At 33.4% G+C, this 20,341-nt stretch overlaps 1 protein-coding gene across 1 annotated transcript; it reads left to right on the top strand.

The window, feature by feature from the left end:
• The first annotated feature begins 4,213 nt into the window (after positions 1–4,213).
• On the top strand, positions 4,214–6,401 carry LOC127132414 (probable pectinesterase/pectinesterase inhibitor 21). The gene is made up of 3 exons (XM_051061366.1): positions 4,214–4,329; positions 4,421–5,479; positions 5,559–6,401. The coding sequence occupies exons 2-3, from the start codon at positions 4,453–4,455 to the stop codon at positions 6,284–6,286; spliced, it is 1,755 nt and encodes a 584-aa protein (XP_050917323.1). The 5' UTR covers positions 4,214–4,329; positions 4,421–4,452; the 3' UTR covers positions 6,287–6,401.
• The last annotated feature ends 13,940 nt before the right edge of the window (positions 6,402–20,341 follow it).

The raw sequence follows: 20,341 nt of genomic DNA, 5'->3' as shown, positions 1-20,341 counted from the left end.
CCTAGCGAAGGCGAGGAAGATGATCGCTCGCCTAGCGAAGCTTCCAGCTCGCCTAGCGAACGTCTCCAGTTGAAACGCGCCGTTTCACAAGAGGCGCTAAATTCAAATATTTCATTAAACCATTTTCATTATCAACATTTATCTCATTTTTGTTACACATCTTTGAAAAATCATATCTCCATCATTTTTAACCCAAATTGAATGGGATTTTTTGCAGTAGCTTCATCATGATCTCTACTTTTTTATCATAATTTTTCCAGAATTTTGTGATCAATGGTTTTTGATTGGTATTGGGGTTTGTGACATGTGCTCATATTTTGTACACTTTGCCAAAACATTTGTGAAATGGTGATGCTTTGTCCAATGGCTCCCAAATTTTTTGTGCTTGAACCAGACACACTCATGGTGATTTTGGTGTAGAGTTTGTGAATTTATCATTGCTGGTTTGTGAGTTATGATTTTTTGAATTAGGGCGTGACAGTTTGTGTCACACCATTGATGTGCAACTTCATGATTTTTGATACCATGCTTCTTGAACTCTAATTGATCTGAATTTTTGCATGAACTTACTCCAGTATGTCTAGTTTACATGTGATTTTCCTTGGATTTGTTTATGACATTTTCCAATTGTTTGAGATTTTTGTCCCCTGTTTGGTCAAAATGCTGACCTTGTGTGACACGTGTGTCCATTTCAGTTGTGAAATTCTCATACTTTATTAGATGAACATGAAATTTTACATGAGATAACTAGACATCCTCATCTTTTCCATGGTTTTGATCCCATTCATTTATCATACACCATTTCTAACTTATGATTTTTCTAAGTTGATACTTGTTTGGATGACCTCTTTAGGCATGTTCAAAATTGCTTTGACTTTCTGATTTTCATTGACTGCCTTCCACTTGCCCAAATGGGATGAAATTTGACATGCTTACCATGCTGTGGGTTGTGATTGATCATGATTTATTTGATGATTTTTGGAAATGTTTAAGATTGCTTTTGAGTTGAGTCCTGCTGTTGACTTCTATGAGCTTCTGTTTGCCATGTCTTGGCCTAATTTGTTCATGAAATGATGATGATGATTGATATGGATGTGAACCCAATTGGTTGTGTTTCTTAATGGTTTGAACATGATTTTGGATACTTACCCCTTGCTGTTTGGACTTTCTCATTCATTTTTGACCCTAGGCTTGTCCTAGTGGTCCCGTTACTCACCTTTGAGTTTGTGATTTCAGGTTGACCAACAAATGGCCATTGAGACCAATTCTTTTGATTGAGCTTACTCAAGTATCATTGTCTAACCTCTTTGTTTTGTAGGTGGCTTGGCTCACATGCCATAAGCCTTGTGCCCTGCACGTCCTTGTGCCCCCTAATTGACTATTGGTGTCTGTTTCTGTTTATTTTGTTTGAAGTTGCATACTAACATCTGCTTGACTGTTTCAGGTACTTTAGTTGCTTAGTTCCTTGTGAACTTTTTGCTTTACTTTGCTTGTATAAGCAACTTGCATTGAGGTATGTCTCTTTTACTCCATGTAGTCTGGAAGACCTGGCCTGTTACTTGGCCAGGCAACTGTCTGAAGTCCTCCTTAAGAGGCAATGTTTGTGGGTGTTTAATTTTGTCCTTGCATAGAGTCAAAGTCCTCCTAAGTGAAGAGGCAATTGGTGGAAGGTAGGGATATGCAATCAATCCCCCACTATTCAGTGTGTCATCTGTTTTGCTCACACCACTGTGTTGATGCATTGTAGATACAAACCCAAGATCTTGTACAATTGTACAGTTGAGTCAGTTTTAAATGTGTAGAAGGGTTCCCACTTTCTGAACCCACACATTCTTGTCTTGAGCTCTCCCAGGCCAGGGATAAGAGCTGTGAGGTCTCATCCTCACTTCATCCTTTCATCTGCTTCACCTTAGCCCCTCGATGGCAAGGTTAAGAGCAACATTCACCCCATTCCAGAGGTTTGTTTGTCGAGGTTGATATGACCCCTTGACTAAAACCTAACCCTTGTTTGAGCCGCTTGTTTGTGTATAGCGTGTGCTATCTGTGCTTGTAGGATTGTTTGACTTGCTTCCTGTGCAAGATAGGATTGTTTGACTTGCTTCCTGTGCAAGTTAGGATTAGTTTAGACTTGCTTCCTGTGCAAGTTAGGTTTTGCTTGGCTTGCTTCCTGTGCAAGTTAAGTGTGTGTGGCTTGCTTCCTGTGTGAGCCATGCTTAGGATAGGTTGGCCCTTGTGCCATTTAGCTAGAAACCTTAACTTAGGGATGATTTGCATGATAACATCTAGGCTCGAGTCGTAGTCTCCCTAGTTGTGTCTCCCTCTGTTATCTGGTTAGGCTAGTCCTTTATCCCTGCGTAGGGGAACTACATCGCCCTGATCTTCACACCAGATGAAGTATGTAGGCAGGAGATTGAGCTGATCTCTCCGGGCGCCCTTTTCTTTTGTGTGTGTTGTTTGACCTTTGCTAGGCTCGAGTCCCCGTACTCCTTAGCATTTGCTGTCTGTTTGTGTGCGTTTGACAGTTGTAGGCTGAGTCCCCGACTCCCTATCTATCTGTTGTGTTGTTTAGGTTCGGATGCTGATGTAAGCCCAGTGATTGGCATTCAGGCTCCACGTTAGCCTCTTTGCGTGTGTTTAGGTTCGGATGCTGACATAAGTCCAGTGATTGGCGGTCGGGCTCCACGTTTGCCTTTGCCACCCTTGTGTGTTTGTTTATTTAGTTGTGTGCGTGTCAGCCGAGCTACGAATGCTCTGATTCTTCTCTCGTCCGAGAAGATACGTATGCATAGGATGCGACATCCTAGCGAGCATGTGTTGTTTCCCCAGTCCGAACTACTTCGACTCTGATGCCTATGCCTGATAGACTAAGTAGGCCCAGGATGCGACATCCTGCCGAGTCAGTTTCAGTCAGTTTCTTGTGTCTCTTTCAGCCAGTGTATGTGTGAGTTTGAGCAGTGTTTAGCAACCAATATTCCTTCCTTTTGTGCGTGGATCCCGTAGAGTACTACGGATGCGTAGGGGTGCTAATACCTTCCCTTCGCATAACCGACTCCCGAAACCATACTCTTTGGTCGCGAGACCATGTTCTTTCCTAGGTTTACTCTGAGCGTTTCCTTTCCCTCTTTTGGGATAAATAACGCACGGTGGCGGCTCTGTTGTTCTTTCTTTTCCCGCCGGTTTTTCGCGCGATGCGACACTATGGACCCAAGCAATAGTGGCATGACACTGATCGGGTGGACGAACGAAGGTGGATAAGAGTTATGAGACCAAGGACTTGGATTATGACTAATAGACTCCAGCACCAAGGGAAAAAATGAATGGACCAAGCATAGGAGGCTGAGCGGGACACACGTTGAGTGAAAGATCACATGAGATTAGGGTTAGGAGCCACCATGAGGGCTTCCATGCCCTTCCTTGATTAGGGTTTCAGATCAAGCACAAAGCTCCACCATCAATATCTCAAACCAAGGGCCCACGACTAGGGTTTAAAAGCCCAGTTCATGCATGAAGGTCGAACAACAAGATCCCTCAAGATCAAGAATTAGGGTTGCAATCCACACGATGCGCAATACCAAGATCTCCCATCCAAACCTGCTATGGTAACCAAAAACTTTGAATCTATGATGTTTGTTAGCCAATATTAATCATGAATGAATGATGATGAATATGCATGAGACATGAATGATGTTAGATGGGTCTCGGATTATGGGTTAGATGAAAAGCAAAAATGAGGGCAAATTTTTGGATACTACACCTACGTTCAAATGTCTATGTCAACATAAGGTGACAAACATGTTATGAAATTTAATGTAAAGAAATTCTATCATAATCCGGTCATAATATTTAATATAACTAATTCTTTATCTTTAAATAAAAACTTATAAAATTATATAAATTATCAATATTAATAGCACGATAAGTTTTCCTAATTTATGTGATTTATTTATTCAATTTAATCTTATATTTAGAGATGTATTTTTTAGTGATCAAAGAGAGAAATTTTCGGCATTTGACTTAAAATAGCTATAAGCTACAAATAAGCTCTACCCAACAAATTATGAACAACAAAAAGAAAGTTTTGCTAAATATAGCTTGCCTTTTTTTCTTACCTCCAATTAATTAGCGTTCAACTCAAGCCTCACATTTTCCAACTAACATACTATATTTAAAATGTTCATCCTTCTTACCTCTTAGTATAAATAAGTAAGAGACATTGTATTCTCATCAATAAGTTCACTCATTGAAGGACTTTCAAAAGAGGATTACCCCCCTCTAACTAAGTCCTTCATATTTTATTACTATTCACCCAGCTATCCCTTTTCTCACCAAGTAAGTAATTCTATTCTCATTATTTTATAGTTTGTTTGTTTTTATCTTCAATGTTGTAACTAACTAACTCTTGCTCTTGTATGTATTGAAGGTGTTGATTGGTAGCTGCTAAATAAATAAAAAATGGGAGACACTGGTAAAAATAAGAGAATCGCCATCATTGGCGTGTCTACCTTCTTATTAGTAGCTATGGTTGTGGCGGCCGCGGTTAGCGTTGGTCTCAGCAAAAAAGAAGCAGTTGAAGAGACAAAAGATTCACATCTATCTTCATCCATGAAAGCTGTTAAAAGTCTTTGTGCACCGACGGATTACAGAGAAGAATGCGAGGAAAGTCTCACATCACAAGCTGGAAACATAACTGATCCAAGAGAGCTCATCAAAATCGCCTTCAATGTAACCATCACGAAAATTGGCCAAGAGCTTGAAAAAACTCAACTCCTTAAAGATGTTGAAAAGGATCCAAGAACAAGTGATGCATATGACACATGTAAAGAGCTCATGAAGCTTTCCATTGAGGAATTCACAAGGTCATTGGACAGGTTTAGCCGATTTGACCTTAATAACATCGATAGAATCCTCGCGAGTCTTAAGGTTTGGTTGAGTGGTGCAATAACATACCAAGAAACATGTTTGGATGCTTTTGAGAACACTACCGGTGATGCTGGTCAGAAAATGCAGGAGATGTTGAAAGCATCTATGCATATGAGTAGTAATGGTCTTTCCATAATCAACGAACTTTCCAAAGCCTTAACAAACCTGAAACCTCCTACTCGTCGTCTTTTGGATGAATCTGAAATTGATCCAGAAGTTATTGGTAATGGTGATTTTGAGCTCCCTGAATGGGTTGAAGATCGCGTTGGAGTTAGGAAACTACTTAAAATGACCGGAAGAAAACTTAACGCTCAGCTTGTTGTTGCTAAGGATGGAAGTGGAAACTGTACCACAATCAATGAAGCTCTTCGCTTTGTTCCTAAAAAGAACTTGAGGCCTTATGTTATTTACATTAAGGAAGGTGTTTATAGCGAATACGTTGAAGTTCCTAGAAACTTAACTCATGTCGTTTTCCTTGGTGATGGTGCTAAAAAAACCCGCATTACTGGTAACAAGAACTTCGTTGATGGCATTGGTACCTTCAGAACCGCAACCGTTGGTAAGTGTATAATAAATGAAATAGTATACCAAAAAATTTGATGCATTTATACTTATACATATTATGCTTTCATTTGCAGCTGTTCTTGGAGATTTCTTTGTTGCACTTGGTATCGGTTTCGAAAACACTGCAGGAGCAATAAAGCATCAAGCAGTTGCATTGAGAGTCCAATCAGACAGATCAATCTTCTACAAGTGTAGAATGGACGGTTACCAAGACACACTTTACGCTCACACCATGCGTCAATTCTACCGCGACTGCATCATCTCTGGTACCATAGACTTTGTCTTTGGCGATGCCGTTGCTGTTCTACAAAACTGCACATTCGTAGTCCGAAGGCCAATGGAAAACCAACAATGTATTGTGACAGCACAAGGCAGGAAGGAGAAAACACAGCCATCAGGATTGGTCATTCAAGGAGGCTCCATTGTGTCAGACCCTGGTTACTATCCAGTTAGGTTTGACAACAAAGCTTACCTTGCTCGTCCATGGAAGAATTTCTCAAGAACTATCTTCATGGATACATACATCGGTGACTTGATTACACCTGATGGTTATATGCCATGGCAAACACTTCAAGGAGTAACAGGAACTGAAACATGTTTCTATGCTGAGTACAATAACCGCGGTCCTGGTTCTGATATTTCAAAGCGTGTCAAATGGACAGGTGTTAAAACCATTACATCGGAAGGAGTGACTGGTTTCTTGCCATCAAAGTTTTTCCTCGGAGATGACTGGATTAGAGTTACCAGCATTCCTTATTATCCAGGAGGAACTACGGGTTCTTCTAGAGTCCCAACTCATTAAAAATAATGTTTTTTTTTCTGAGTGAGTGAGTGAATGTGAGTGTAATAAGCATGCACATTGTTAAGAAAACTACTTAATTATTAATTATTTTGTTGCAGTGCAAATAGTTTGTTTGTGTTTTGTATTCCATTTATATTTTTAATGTCATTTTCACATTTTTTTCTTATAAACTTTTATTGTTCTTTCACTTTTATTAGAGGTAGTAATCTACTACTCTCCATGTATATATTATTAATAAACTATATTTATATTTTGTTTATGTGTCATTCTCACATTTTTTTCAATAAATTAATAGGATGATATGTCATTCTAATAAAGTTTATATTTTTTTACTTTAATTTTAACTTATCATTTTAATTCTCACCTTTTTAAATTCTAATTTCTTTAACTTAATTTTTATTTTAACTTAATCATATGACTGGACATCAATTATCTCTTTTGGAAAATTGGATTTTTTAATAAATTATTAAGCATACTAGTGGACATCAATTTTATATTAATGTATTTATATCTTTTGAAAAATTTACAAATTAATGAATAAAAATAAATCCTAAACTCTTAACTCTAAAAAAATAAAAAGTTTTTTGATTTCCAAATATTTAGATTTCAAATTTTTATATTAATTAACAAATTTACAAATTAATAAAATAAAAACTCACATAAATAGAAATATTTTGGTTTCCAAATATTTCTCCTTATATTTTATTTTTCATTTTCACAAGCATTAACTATTTTAAAAAACAAGTATTATGTGATAAAGTTTTTTTATAAATAATTATCTTATTTTTATTTATTTTTTACTTATAAGTTAAAATAAATATTTTAAACTTAGAATATACAAGAGGAATATGTTCTTTTATTTTTTGTAATACTAGTATAAATCTTCAATTTTGATTTACTATATGAAATTACAAAAGTTAGTAACACTAATATAAGTATAAATTAATTTTAATAACTTGTTTACCATTAATATGTTCTAACTTTAAATCTACTTTTAATATATAAAAGTTAATTACTACCAAATTTACGTCATAACCTAATTAAAATTAATAAAACATGGTTATTCAAATCTCTAATTGTCTTTTTGCATTATTGATATTTGTTAATCCAATGTTAATAATTATTACATTGTATCTCTATTTTAAAGAAAAATATATTAATTATTATGAACCCAATAAACACAATTGTATCCCTTTCAATTACAAATACCAATAAACACAATTTCATCTTTCCAAACACATTTTTTACTGTTTCTTTTACTCTTTCAATGTATTTCACTATTTCCATTAACCTTAAATCTCCTTGATTCTCCCATAATAATCAATTTTCATCTGCCAATGCATTGGTGTGGCGGAGTTTCAAATTCAAAAGGAGAAAATGTATGTGTTTTATTTTCTTCATCCACTTATCTCATCATCTTTTACAAAATCAAAAATTGAATAGTATATAGTTTTACAAATCATTTTAGGTTGATTACAATCCTTTCGTTTCAATTTCAATTTCAGTTGATTTGTTCATCCATCAGCGCATTTGTGTGTCAGAGTTGCAAAGGAGAAAAGGTAAGATTTTTTATTTTTTTTATCTATCAATCTCATCTTTTTTACAAAGTCGAAAATTAAATGATATATATATATATATAATATATATATATATATATATATAATATATATATATATATATATATATATATTTGCGAATGAAATTTGATTAACGTGTTGCTTTTAGTTTCTATTGATTAAGATTATAGGAATTTCTTCCTTTTCAATTCCAATTATTTTGTTTGTACATGAATACCTTCCTTTTTTAGAAGATATATATTTTTTACAAATATAATTTATTTAACATTACAATATTTCTATTTGAATTTTTTGTGAAACCTTTCTTAATGGTGGATTGAAATATTTGAGATTATGAATTATAGTATTAGAAAATGAATGATTTTGTTTCATAAAGATTATGTTTTTGAGCATATTTGTGTGTTGGAGAGACATAATTGTAATATAAAAAAATATTTTTATTTGAGTGAAACTATTTTGTGTAAGGAATTACACGAGCTATGTTTTTGAAAATATTTTCTAACTTATATTAATTCAATTATTTTTGCAAAAGAATAGTGTATTTATATTTTATGATTTTTTTTATTTATTGTTTAATTATATTTTGTATGACTGTGGTTTAAGAAGTTGATCCTTACAAAAATCACCCATATAAAATGAACTCATGATGATTGTCAATGATTTCTCTAAATGCGTGTAAGTGCAAGGTAGAAAGATGAACGGAAACGGCAACATGAACACCAAACTTCCAGTATTTGACGGTAAAAACTGGAATCGTTGGATGATCCAAATGCGTGTACTGTTCGGTGCTCAAGATGTTCTAGATCTTGTCACTGATGGTTATGTTCCGGTAGCAGCAGATGCGACGGATGAACAGAAAAACGCGCAGAAGGAAGTAAGGAAGAAGGATCAGAAAGCATCGTTCTTCATTCATCAATGTGTTGATGTAAATGTGTTTGAGAAGATTGCAGATTCAACGACAGCAAAGGCTGCGTGGGACACACTGGTTAGATGTTATGGTGGTGACGCATCAGTGAAGAAGGTGAAGCTTCAGTCCTTGAGAAAGCAATATGAGAATCTCAACATGAAGAATAATGAGAAAGTTTCTGAATACATCTCCAGAGTGATTCTGATCACTAATGAGATGAAAGCGTGTGGAGAAATTCTTTCTGAAGAAACAATCATGGAGAAGGTATTGAGATCCCTTACCTCTCAATTTAATTACATTGTGGTAGCAATAGAACATTCCAAAGATCTGAGCACCATGAGAATTGAAGAGCTGCAGAGCAGTCTAGAAGCGCAAGAGTTGCGTTTGACTGAGAGAACTTCTGAAAGGGAAGTAGAGCAGCAGGCTCTGAAAGCAACTTCTGATAGGAGGTATCAGAAGTAGTCAGAAGCCAGGAGAAGATCTGATGGTGGTCAGAAGTCAGAAAGCTCAACCTCTGATAGACAAAAGAATGCTCAGAAGGGAAAAGAGAAGTATGACAAGAAGAAGATCCAATGTTACTGTTGTAAGAAGTTTGGTCACTTTGCTAGAGACTGTTGGTCAAACAAGGAGAGAAAATCAGAAGAAGCAAATATAGCCAGAAGTTCTGATGACGAATCTGTGCTATTGATGGCCTTTGAATCTGATGATATGGATCTGATAGACTGGTGGTATATGGACACTGGCTGTTCAAATCATCTTACTGGAAACAAGAAATGGCTGGTTGACTTTGACTCTGAAAAGAGGACAAAGATCAGATGTGCTGATGACAAATATCTTAATGCAGAAGGTATGGGAAATGTCAGAGTGATTCTGAACAATGGGAAAACAGCATTGATTCAGAACGTGTGGTATGTACCTGGCATCAGAAGCAATCTGATAAGTGTGGGACAATTAATTGAGAAAGGTTTTTCAGTTACCATGAAGGACAATCTTCTGAAGTTGTATGACTGCAATCAGAAGTTGATTATGGAGTCAGAACAGGGAAGGAATAGAACATTCAAGGTGAATGTCAGAACTGCAGACTCAGAATGTCTTAGTGCAACAAGTGCTGAGAAGGAGAGTGAGTTGTGGCACAGAAGATTTGGTCATTTGAATTTCAGAAGCTTAAAACATCTGAATTCAAAGAAGTTGGTACATGGAATTCCTGCAATTAAGAAGCCTGAAAAGTCATGCAAAGTTTGCATGGAAGGAAAACAACCACGATTGCCATTTGCGTCAGAAACTGCTCCAAGAGCAAAACATGCCTTGGGAGTTGTACATTCTGATGTGTGTGGTCCATTTCCAGTAACATCGATTGGAGGGAATAAATACTTTGTGTTATTTGTTGATGAATTCACAAGAATGACATGGGTATCCCTTATTAAGTTTAAACATGAGGTGTGTCCTACGAAGAAGTTGAAGGAAATAGTTCCAATATAGAAGTGGACTGGAGATAAGCAAAGTGTTAGTCATCTGAAGGTGTTTGGTTCTGTTTGCTATAAACATGTTCCAGAAGCCAGAAGACAGAAGCTGGATGATAGAAGCAAAGTGATGATTCTGATAGGGTACCACAGTACAGGTGCATACAAGCTCTATTGTCCAGAAACCAACAAAATTGAATTCAGCAGAGATGTGATTGTGAAGGAATCAGAATTTTGGAATTGGGATAAGTCTCAATCTGATTCTGATGTTAGAACTTCTGAAGAAAGGTCAGAGTTAAGAATTTCTGAAGTTGGAGTAAACTCTAACGTTGATTCTGATTCTGATAGTGATTCTGACTCTGGAGAAGACTCAGAAGATGAAGGTGACTCTGATGATCCAGACTCTGATGACCCAGACTCTGATGGTAATTCAGATTTTGGTGGCAATTCAGACTCTGGAAATATGCCAGCCCCTGAAAATGGTCAAAGCTCTGGAGGAAGTCAACCATCTGAAGCTAGAAACTCTGAAGCTCAAGACTCTGAACAAGTTCAGAGACCACAAAGAATCAGAAACATCCCTAGAAGATATGCAGAATTTGACATGCTGTAAGACACTGAAGTAGACTCTGAAGGAGAAGTTATTCAGTGTGCCATGTTAGTAGACTCTGAACCCATGAGTACAGAAGAGGCTCTTAAGCAAAAGCTCTGGCTGAAGGCCATGAAAGAAGAACTTGATGCTATAGAGAGAAACAAGACTTGGAAGCTGACAGAACTTCCAAAAGACAAGAAAGCCATCAGCGTCAAATGGGTTTTCAAGCAGAAGTTAAAGCCAGATGGTTCAATTGGCAAACACAAAGCAAGGTTGGTAGCCAGAGGATTTCTACAGAAACCTGGGCTGGATTACTCTGAAGTGTTTGCACCTGTAGCAAGACATGAAACAATCAGAATGGTGATTGCAATAGCTGCTAACAGGAATTGGCCTCTGATGCATTTAGATGTAAAATCTGCATTTCTGAACGGTCCATTATAAGAAGAAGTTTACGTGTCACAACCTCTTGGATTTGTGAAAAAGAATCAGGAAGGGATGGTGTACAGATTATACAAAGCTCTATATGGATTGAAACAAGCACCCAGAGCTTGGAATCAGAAGATTGATTCATTTTTCAAGAAGCAAGGCTTTCAGAAATGTGAGATGGAGTACGGTGTCTATGTTCAGCATACTTCTGAAGGAAATATGACTCTGGTATGTTTATATGTTGATGATATACTGCTGACTGGAAGTTCTGAATAAGAGATAGCCAAATTCAAGAAAGTTCTGATGAATGAATTCGAAATGACTGACCTAGGCAAAATGACATACTTTCTAGGGATGGAGTTCAGATACTCTGAGAAAGGTATTATTTTGCATCAGCTCAAGTATGAATTAGAACTTCTGAAGAGATTTAATCTGAAGAATTGTAAGATTGCTGTCACACCTTCTGATACAAATCAGAAACTGGATTCTGACTCTGATGGAAAGGATGTGGACGCTACAACCTTCAAACAGTTGGTTGGTTCTCTGAGGTATTTGTGCAATACCAGACCTGATATTTGCTATTCAGTTGGGATGGTTAGTAGTAGGGGTGTTCAAAACCAAACCAGCCCAATAGAAAACCGCAAACCAAACCAAACCAAACCAAACCAAAACCGCAAAAAACCGCATTTGGTTCGGATCCGTTTGGGTCATTCTCTAACAAAACCGCACGGTTTGGTTTGGTTTGCGGTTTGTATTTTTCAAACCGAACTAAACCAAACCAAACCGCATTATGTTACAACTCAAACTTCAATTATCCCACATCCAATCCAAAACTCAAACTTAGTATGCCTTAACCTTACAATTAAAAACGATTTTCTCTTACTCACACTTAGGATCTCAATTTCAACCTTCTTAAATCTCTCCCAGTAGTATCGCACATTCTTCTCATCTTTTTTACCATGTACGTTTCGCTTTTTCTACTCTAATATTTCATCTCTTATGTTCTTTCTTTTTTATCTTTTATGTTACTATTTTCTCTTCCAATTACGTTTTTATCGCACATTTCTTCTCAATCCCGCATCTCATATGTTCTTTTTTTCATCTTCTCTAATCTCTCTTCTCATATGTTTTTTATGTTTTATTATAATTTTTTTGATATTATTTTATTCTACTATTATATATATGTTTTTTATTTCATTTTTGTCTAATCTAATTTTGTGTATATTGAATGCGAAGTTTTTGTCTAAATATGATAAGTTTTTATGTTATTTAGTAATGTATGAATGACTAAATACAAAGTTACGTTGTTCTCTATAGGTGTATGTATGACTCAATAAAAATATTCTAAAAAACCGAACCAACCGAACCAATCCAAACCGCATTGGTTTGGTTTGGTTTGGTTTGGTTTTATTTCTAAAAGTCAACCGAACCAAACCAAACCGCATGCTTTTTTCTCTTGCGGTTCGGATGATTTTTATCGTAAAAACCGCCCAAACCGCACCGCGAACACCCCTAGTTAGTAGGTTCATGAGTAAACCTAAGTGGTCCCATTATCAAGCTGCTGTCAGGATTCTGAGGTATATCAAGGGAACTCTGAAGTATGGAGTATTATTTCCTTCTGGAAGAAAGGATGAGTCAGAACTTCTGAGTTATTCAGATTCTGATTGGTGTGGAGACAGAGTTGACAGAAGAAGTACGTCTGGGTACTTATTCAAATTTCTGGGAGGTCCCATTTCTTGGTGTTCCAAGAAGCAACCTGTTGTGGCGTTGTCAACTTGTGAAGCTGAATACATTGCAGGTGCTGTTACTGCATGTCAAGCTGTGTGGATTCTGAATCTATTGCAGGATCTGAAGATTAAAGTAAACAAACCTCTGAAGCTGATGATTGACAACAAGTCTGCAATCAATCTTGCCAGAAACCCAGTGTTGCATGGGAGAAGCAAGCACATTGAGACCAAGTATCATTTTCTGAGACATCAAGTTCAGAGGGGAGTGTTAGAAGTTGTACACTGCAGCACTCAGAAACAACTGGCAGATGTTCTGACGAAAGCTATCAAGACTGATCAATTTCTCAGATTAAGGGATGGAATTGGTGTTACAAGTTTTGATGGAATATGAATTAAGGGATGGTATTAGAAGTAATTCATATTTATTAGTTGTACTATTTTCTTAGCCTCTAAGCTTGTTAGAGGGTATTTTAGTATTTTATCTTATTCTAGTAACCCTAGTTTTAGCTTATAAATAGGGTGGGAATCATTGTAACTTTTATCATGTTTTGTAGTCGTCATTCTCTTAATAGAATATTTCCGTTCATCATTCATTCTACCTTTGCACCAACAAATATCATATAAAATATGGAAGAGATTGTTAAGTAGTTGCTTTGACAGGATGAAGATGAATATGTGCAACAAAAAAAGATGAAACCATATTATAGGTTAATATTTTTATTAATATATGATGAAATTTTTGTGATACCTTAATAATTAATTTTTTCTATTAGTATAGAATGGATTTTTTGTGAAATCTTTCTTAATGGCGGATTGAAATATTTGAGATTCTGAATTATAGTATTAGAAGATGAATGATTTTGTTTCATAAACGTTATGCTTTTGAGCTTTGTTTTTGAAAATATTTTATAACTTTTATTAATTCATTTATTATTGCAAAAGAATGGTGTATTTTTGTTTTATGATTTTATTTTATTGTTTAATTATGTTTTGTATGGCTGTGGTTTAAAAAGTTGATCCTTACAAAAAGCACCCATATAAAATTAATTCATGATGATTGTCAATGATTTTTCTAAAAAATTTAATAAAAATATCATATGAAATATGAAAGAGATTGTTAAGTAGTTGTTTTGGCAGGATGAGGATGAATATGTGCACACAAAAAAAGATGAAACCATATTACAGGTTAATTTTTTATTAATATATGATGAATTTTTGTGATCCCTTAATAATTAATTTTTTTCTATTAGTATAGAATGGATTTTTTGTGAAACCTTTTTTAATGGCGGATTGAAATATTTGAAATTATGAATTATAGTATTAGAAGATGAATGATTTTGTTTCATAAAAGTTATGCTTTTAAGCTTTGTGTTTGAAAATATTTTATAACTTTTATTAATTCATTTATTTTTGCAAAAGAATAGTGTATTTATGTTTTGTGATTTTTTTTATTGTTTAATTATGTTTTGTATGGTTGTGGTTTAAGAAATTGATCCTTACAAAAAGCACCCATATAAAAAGAACTCATGATGATTCTCAATGATTTCTCTAAAAAATTTAATAAAAATATCATATGAAATATGAAAGAGATGGTTAAGTAGTTACTTTGGCAGGATGAGGATGAATATGTGCAAAAAAAAAAAGATGAAACATATAAAAGTTAATTACTACCAAATTTACGTCATAACCTAATTAAAATTAATAAAACATGGTTATTGAAGTCTCTAATTGTCTTTTTGCATTATTGGTATTTGTTAATCCAATGTTAATAATTATTACATTGTATCTCTATTTTAAAGGAAAATATATTAATTATTATGAACCCAATAAACACAATTGTATCCCTTTCAATTACAAATACCAATAAATACAATTTCATCTTTCCAAACATATTTTTTACGGTTTCTTTTACTCTTTCAATGTATTTCACTATTTCCATTAATCCTAAATCTCCTTGATTCTCCCATAATAATCAATTTTCATCTGCCAATGCATTGGTGTGGCGGAGTTTCAAATTCAAAAGGAGAAAATGTATGTGTTTTATTTTCTTCATCCACTTATCTCATCATCTTTTACAAAATCAAAAATTGAATAGTATATAGCTTTACAAATCATTTTAGGTTGATTACAATCCTTTCGTTTCAATTTCAATTTCAGTTGATTTGTTCATCCATCAGCGCATTTGTGTGTCAGAGTTGCAAAGGAGAAAAGGTAAGATTTTTTATTTTTTTGTCTATCAATCTCATCTTTTTTACAAAGTCGAAAATTAAATGATACTCCCTCCGGTCTCATATGTAAGCAAAAAAAAAAAAAGCTCACCCTTTAAGAAAGTGGTTATATATTCATTTAAGTAATGGAAAATATACATTTTTTCCATATTTATCCTTATTTATTAATTTAGAAATAAATTAATATTTTTATTATAACCATTTAATGGTTAGTCAATTTTTATTAATACCATTTAATGGTTAGTCATTTAGTGGTTATATATTCCATTTACTCTTACTAAAATTTCCTGTAGAAATTTGTCCCGCCTAAAAACAACACTTCTTAGTCCATTTATTGTATTCTCCACCCGCCTAAATTTCCATGGTCCCGCCCTGTAGAAAAGGAAGAACAACACTTCTTAGCTAAATGATGTGGGTTTGTCATTTTTAGAGTATAAAAAAAAAGGAAGAACAAGACTCATGGAGTTTTATACAAGATGATACTGCACCATTTATAATAGGATATGACTTTTCAAAAGCCAATGATAACAAATGCAACGTTTCAGAATAAATGCTCTTTTGGAAGTGTAAAAAGTGGAGTTATTATAGGAATAAACATGAATATTGAAAAACTAAATTTGAGGGTAAAATTGGAATGGTATATTTAATTGTAACCATTGTAATTAATTTTTGCTTATATTTGAGACTCCAAATTTTTTTTTTTTTGCTTACATATGAGACCGGAGGAAGTATATATATATATATATATATATATATATATATATATATAATATATATATATAATATATATATATATATATATTATATATATATATATATATATATATATTTGCGAATGAATTTTGATTAACGTGTTGCTTTTAGTTTCTATTGATTAAGATTATAGGAATTTCTTCCTTTTCAATTCCAATTATTTTGTTCGTACATGAATACCTTCCTTTTTTAGAAGATATATATTTTTTACAAATATAATTTATGTAACATTACAATATTTCTATTTGAATTTTTTGTGAAACCTTTCTTAATGGTGGATTGAAATATTTGAGATTATGAATTATAGTATTAGAAAATGAATGATTTTGTTTCATAAAGGTTATGTTTTTGAGCATATTTGTGTGTTGGAGAGACATAATTGTAATATAAAAATATATTTTTATTTGAGTGAAACTATTTTGTGTAAGGAATTACACGAGCTATGTTTTTGAAAATATTTTCTAACTTATATTAATTCAATTATTTTTGCAAAAGAATAGTGTATTTATATTTTATGATTTTTTTTATTTATTGTTTAATTATATTTTGTATGACTGTGGTTTAAGAAGTTGATCCTTACAAAAATCACCCATATAAAATGAACTCATGATGATTGTCAATGATTTCTCTAAAAAATTTAATAAAAATATCATATGAAATATGGAAGAGATTGTTAAGTAGTTGCTTTGACAGGATGAAGATGAATATGTGCAAAAAAAAAGATGAAACCATATTATAGGTTAATATTTTTATTAATATATAATGAAATTTTTGTGATACCTTAATAATTAATTTTTTCTATTAGTATAGTATTGATTTTTTGTGAAACCTTTCTTAATGGCGGATTGAAATATTTGAAATTCTGAATTATAGTATTAGAAGATGAATGATTTTGTTTCATAAAGGTTATGCTTTTGAGCTTTGTGTTTGAAAATATTTTATAACTTTTATTAATTCATTTATTTTTGCAAAAGAATAGTGTATTTATGTTTTGTGATTTTTTTTATTGTTTAATTATGTTTTGTATGGCTGTGGTTTAAGAAATTTATCCTTACAAAAAGCACCCATTTAAAAAGAACTCAGGATGATTCTCAATGATTTCTCTAAAAAATTTAATAAAAATATCATATGAAATATGAAAGAGATGGTTAAGTAGTTGCTTTGGCAGGATGAGGATGAATATATGCAAAAAAAAAAAAGATGAAACAATATTATAGATTAATTTTTTTATTAATATATGATGAATTTTTTGTGATACCTTAATAATTAATTTTTTCTATTAGTATAGAACGGACTTTTTTTGAAACCTTTCTTAATGGCGGATTGAAATATTTGAGATTCTGAATTATAGTATTGGAAGATGAATGATTTTGTTTCATAAAGGTTATGCTTTTGAGCTTTGTTTTTGAAAATATTTTATAACTTTTATTTATTCATTTATTTTTGCAAAAGAATAGTGTATTTATGTTTTACGTTTTTTTTATTGTTTAATTATGTTTTGTATGGTTATGGTGTAAGAAGTTGATCCTTACAAAAATCACCCATATAAAATGAATTCAATGATGATTGTCAATGATTTTTCTAAAACATTTAATAAAAATATAATGCGAAATATGAAAGAGATTGTTAAGTAGGTGTTTTGGCAGGATGAATCAGTGCAAAAAAGACGAAACCACTTGACATGTTAATTTTTTTATTAATATGTGATGAATTTTGTGATGCCTTAATAATTAATTTTTTCTATTAGTATAGAATGAATTTTTTGTGAAGCCTTTCTTAATGGCGGATTGAAATATTTGAGATCCTGAATTATCTACTTTTAATATATAAAAGTTAATTTATAATGATGAAGATATATAATATCTGTTATATATGTGTAATTTTTTCAGATGTATGATCAAGTATGATCATTTTGAATTATAGAGCCTGAGTGAGTATTATAATAGAAAATATTCAAAATGGTAGATGAAGAATTAAATTTTAAAACTATTTTGAGGAGGAAGAATGCTGCAAAAGCCAGAATTTATAGAAAGAGTGTTATTGATGACAAGAAATCTAAGAGGTTGAAAACTGCTCTAAAAGAAAATGGTACATTTGATAAAAGACGCGGCAATGACTCAACAGCTTTGAGGATACCACTATCAGAACTTTCACCAAACATACTAAATGACGGTCGTGGTATAGCCAACGTTGAAGTAAGTCGTCAACTTCATTCGTCCTTAAAGACTAAGCCAAGTACCAATAATAATATCAGATTAAAAAGGATATCAAGCAGAAACATTACCAAATTAGGAGTTAACTTATCTAAGAGGTTTGACAATACATTTGCTGCAACAATATCAAACCAAGATCCAATACCAGAATTGCAACTCAATTAGCCTTTTGCATCTGATAGTGGAGACGATAATATGAATGATGAATCTGACGGTATATTCTTAATTATTTTTCATTTGAGTTAATTTGTTTATGATATGTCATAGAATATTACAATATTCTTAACACAATAAATGTTATGTCAAAAGGTTACAGTTCAGCAACAAATTCAAGTTTTGATGAAGATGAAATGTTTAATGGAACAGATGCTATGGAAACTTTTGAAATTACATCAGGTATTTTAAAATGATTTACTATAAGTAATATTTTATTATTATGAAATACAACTCATTTAACATATGAATTAAATACTATTGATGATCAGGAGGGTATTATGATATAGGGGATCCTGTCATTGAATGTCAATATTGTGGTGCAAATATGTGGTATTCGGAAAGGAAAAACAAATGTCGTCATGCGTCCAATCCTAAATTTTCCATGTGTTGTGGATCAGGAAAAGTTCAGTTACCTTTGTTAAAACCCGCTCCTAAAGTTCTACAACATCTGTTGTTTGACAACGAATCATGTGAATCAAAAAATTTCCAACAACAAATTCGAATGTACAACGTTATGTTTGCATTTACATCTCCCGGTGCGAAAGTGGACAATCGATTTAACAATGGTAGATGCCCTCCCAATTTTCGTATCCAAGGTCAATCATGTCACTGAATAGGAAGCATGTTACCGATGCCAGGTCAAAATCCACGATTTGCACAACTATATGTTTATGACACTGAGAATGAAATTGAAAACAGAATGCATGGATTCAGGTTAGATATCTATTATTTTCCAAACTTTACATTTATTTATTTAAGAAACTTGCAATAAACTGTTTCAACTCTTTTCATTATAGGTCAAAAAGTGGAGTTGATGTTAATATTGTGAGAAAACTATCTGAAATGTTATATGAACATAATGTTCATGCACAATCATTTCGCATGGCAAGGGACAGACTTTGTGAAGAAGGTGTTTCTGATTTAAAACTTCGTTTAATATCTGAACGAAGAAATGATGGAAGGATATATAATCAACCAACTGTATCCGAAGTAGCTGCTTTAATTGTTGGAGATGTTGACACTGCAGAAAAAAGAGACATTATAATGCAAAAACAATGTGGCGAACTTCAAAGGATAGATGAGTATCATACCAGTTATTTAGGATATCAGTACCCATTATTATTTCCATATGGTGAGGATGGATATAGACCTAATGTGAGGCACCGTGATAAAGGGACAAATATTCACCACTTCACAGACATAACACAGTCAGAACAGAACAATAAAGATATTCCTTGGGAAGAAGCAAAAAGCGAAATCGACTTACAATAAGAGAGTGGTTGGCCTTTAGAATTCAATCAAGATCTAATGAAGCACAAACATTGTTGCGATCAAGGATACTTTATCAACAATTTTTGGTAGATGGTTTTACAATGATGGAATCAGAAAGACTTAGGTGGCTTCGAAAGAATCAGTCAAAACTGAGGGTTGGCAAGTATCACAATTTGAATGAATATAATTCAAATGGAGAAACGCACGGGTCAAACACAGGTAAGAGGGTTGTGCTACCTTCTTCATACGTTGGTAGTCGTAGATATATGGATCAACTATACTTTGACGGAATGACAATATGCAGTTATGTCGGATTTCCAGATCTTTTCATTACATTCACATGTAACCCCAACTGGCCTGAAATTCAGCGTTTGCTTGGTTCTGTTCATCTAAAATCATCAGATCGTCCTGACATCATTTCAAGAGTCTTTAAAATGAAATTTGATGAGCTTTTGTCTGATCTCACAAAGAAAAGTCTATTGGGGAAAGTTCTTGCATGTGAGTAACTTATTCCATATTCAATTAATCGTATTGTTATTTTCAAATTTATCATTCGTGTGCTGACTATTGTATATATTTTATATATTTATTTTTATAGATATGTATACAATTGAGTTTCAAAAGAGAGGATTACCACATGCTCACATCTTAATTTTCCTCCATCCATCTAACAAATATCCAACTCCA

This window comes from Lathyrus oleraceus, chromosome 3 (genome assembly GCF_024323335.1).
Source record: "Lathyrus oleraceus cultivar Zhongwan6 chromosome 3, CAAS_Psat_ZW6_1.0, whole genome shotgun sequence".
NCBI classification, from domain to species: Eukaryota; Viridiplantae; Streptophyta; class Magnoliopsida; order Fabales; family Fabaceae; genus Lathyrus; species Lathyrus oleraceus.
This window is presented reverse-complemented; position numbering and strand designations above follow the sequence as displayed.

Coding starts and splice junctions, on each gene's coding strand:
- LOC127132414 (XM_051061366.1), top strand. CDS start 4,453: ATGGGAGACACTGGTAAAAATAAGAGAATCGCCATCATTGGCGTGTCT. Junction 5,480..5,558: donor CTTCAGAACCGCAACCGTTG/GTAAGTGTATAA, acceptor TTTCATTTGCAG/CTGTTCTTGGAGATTTCTTT.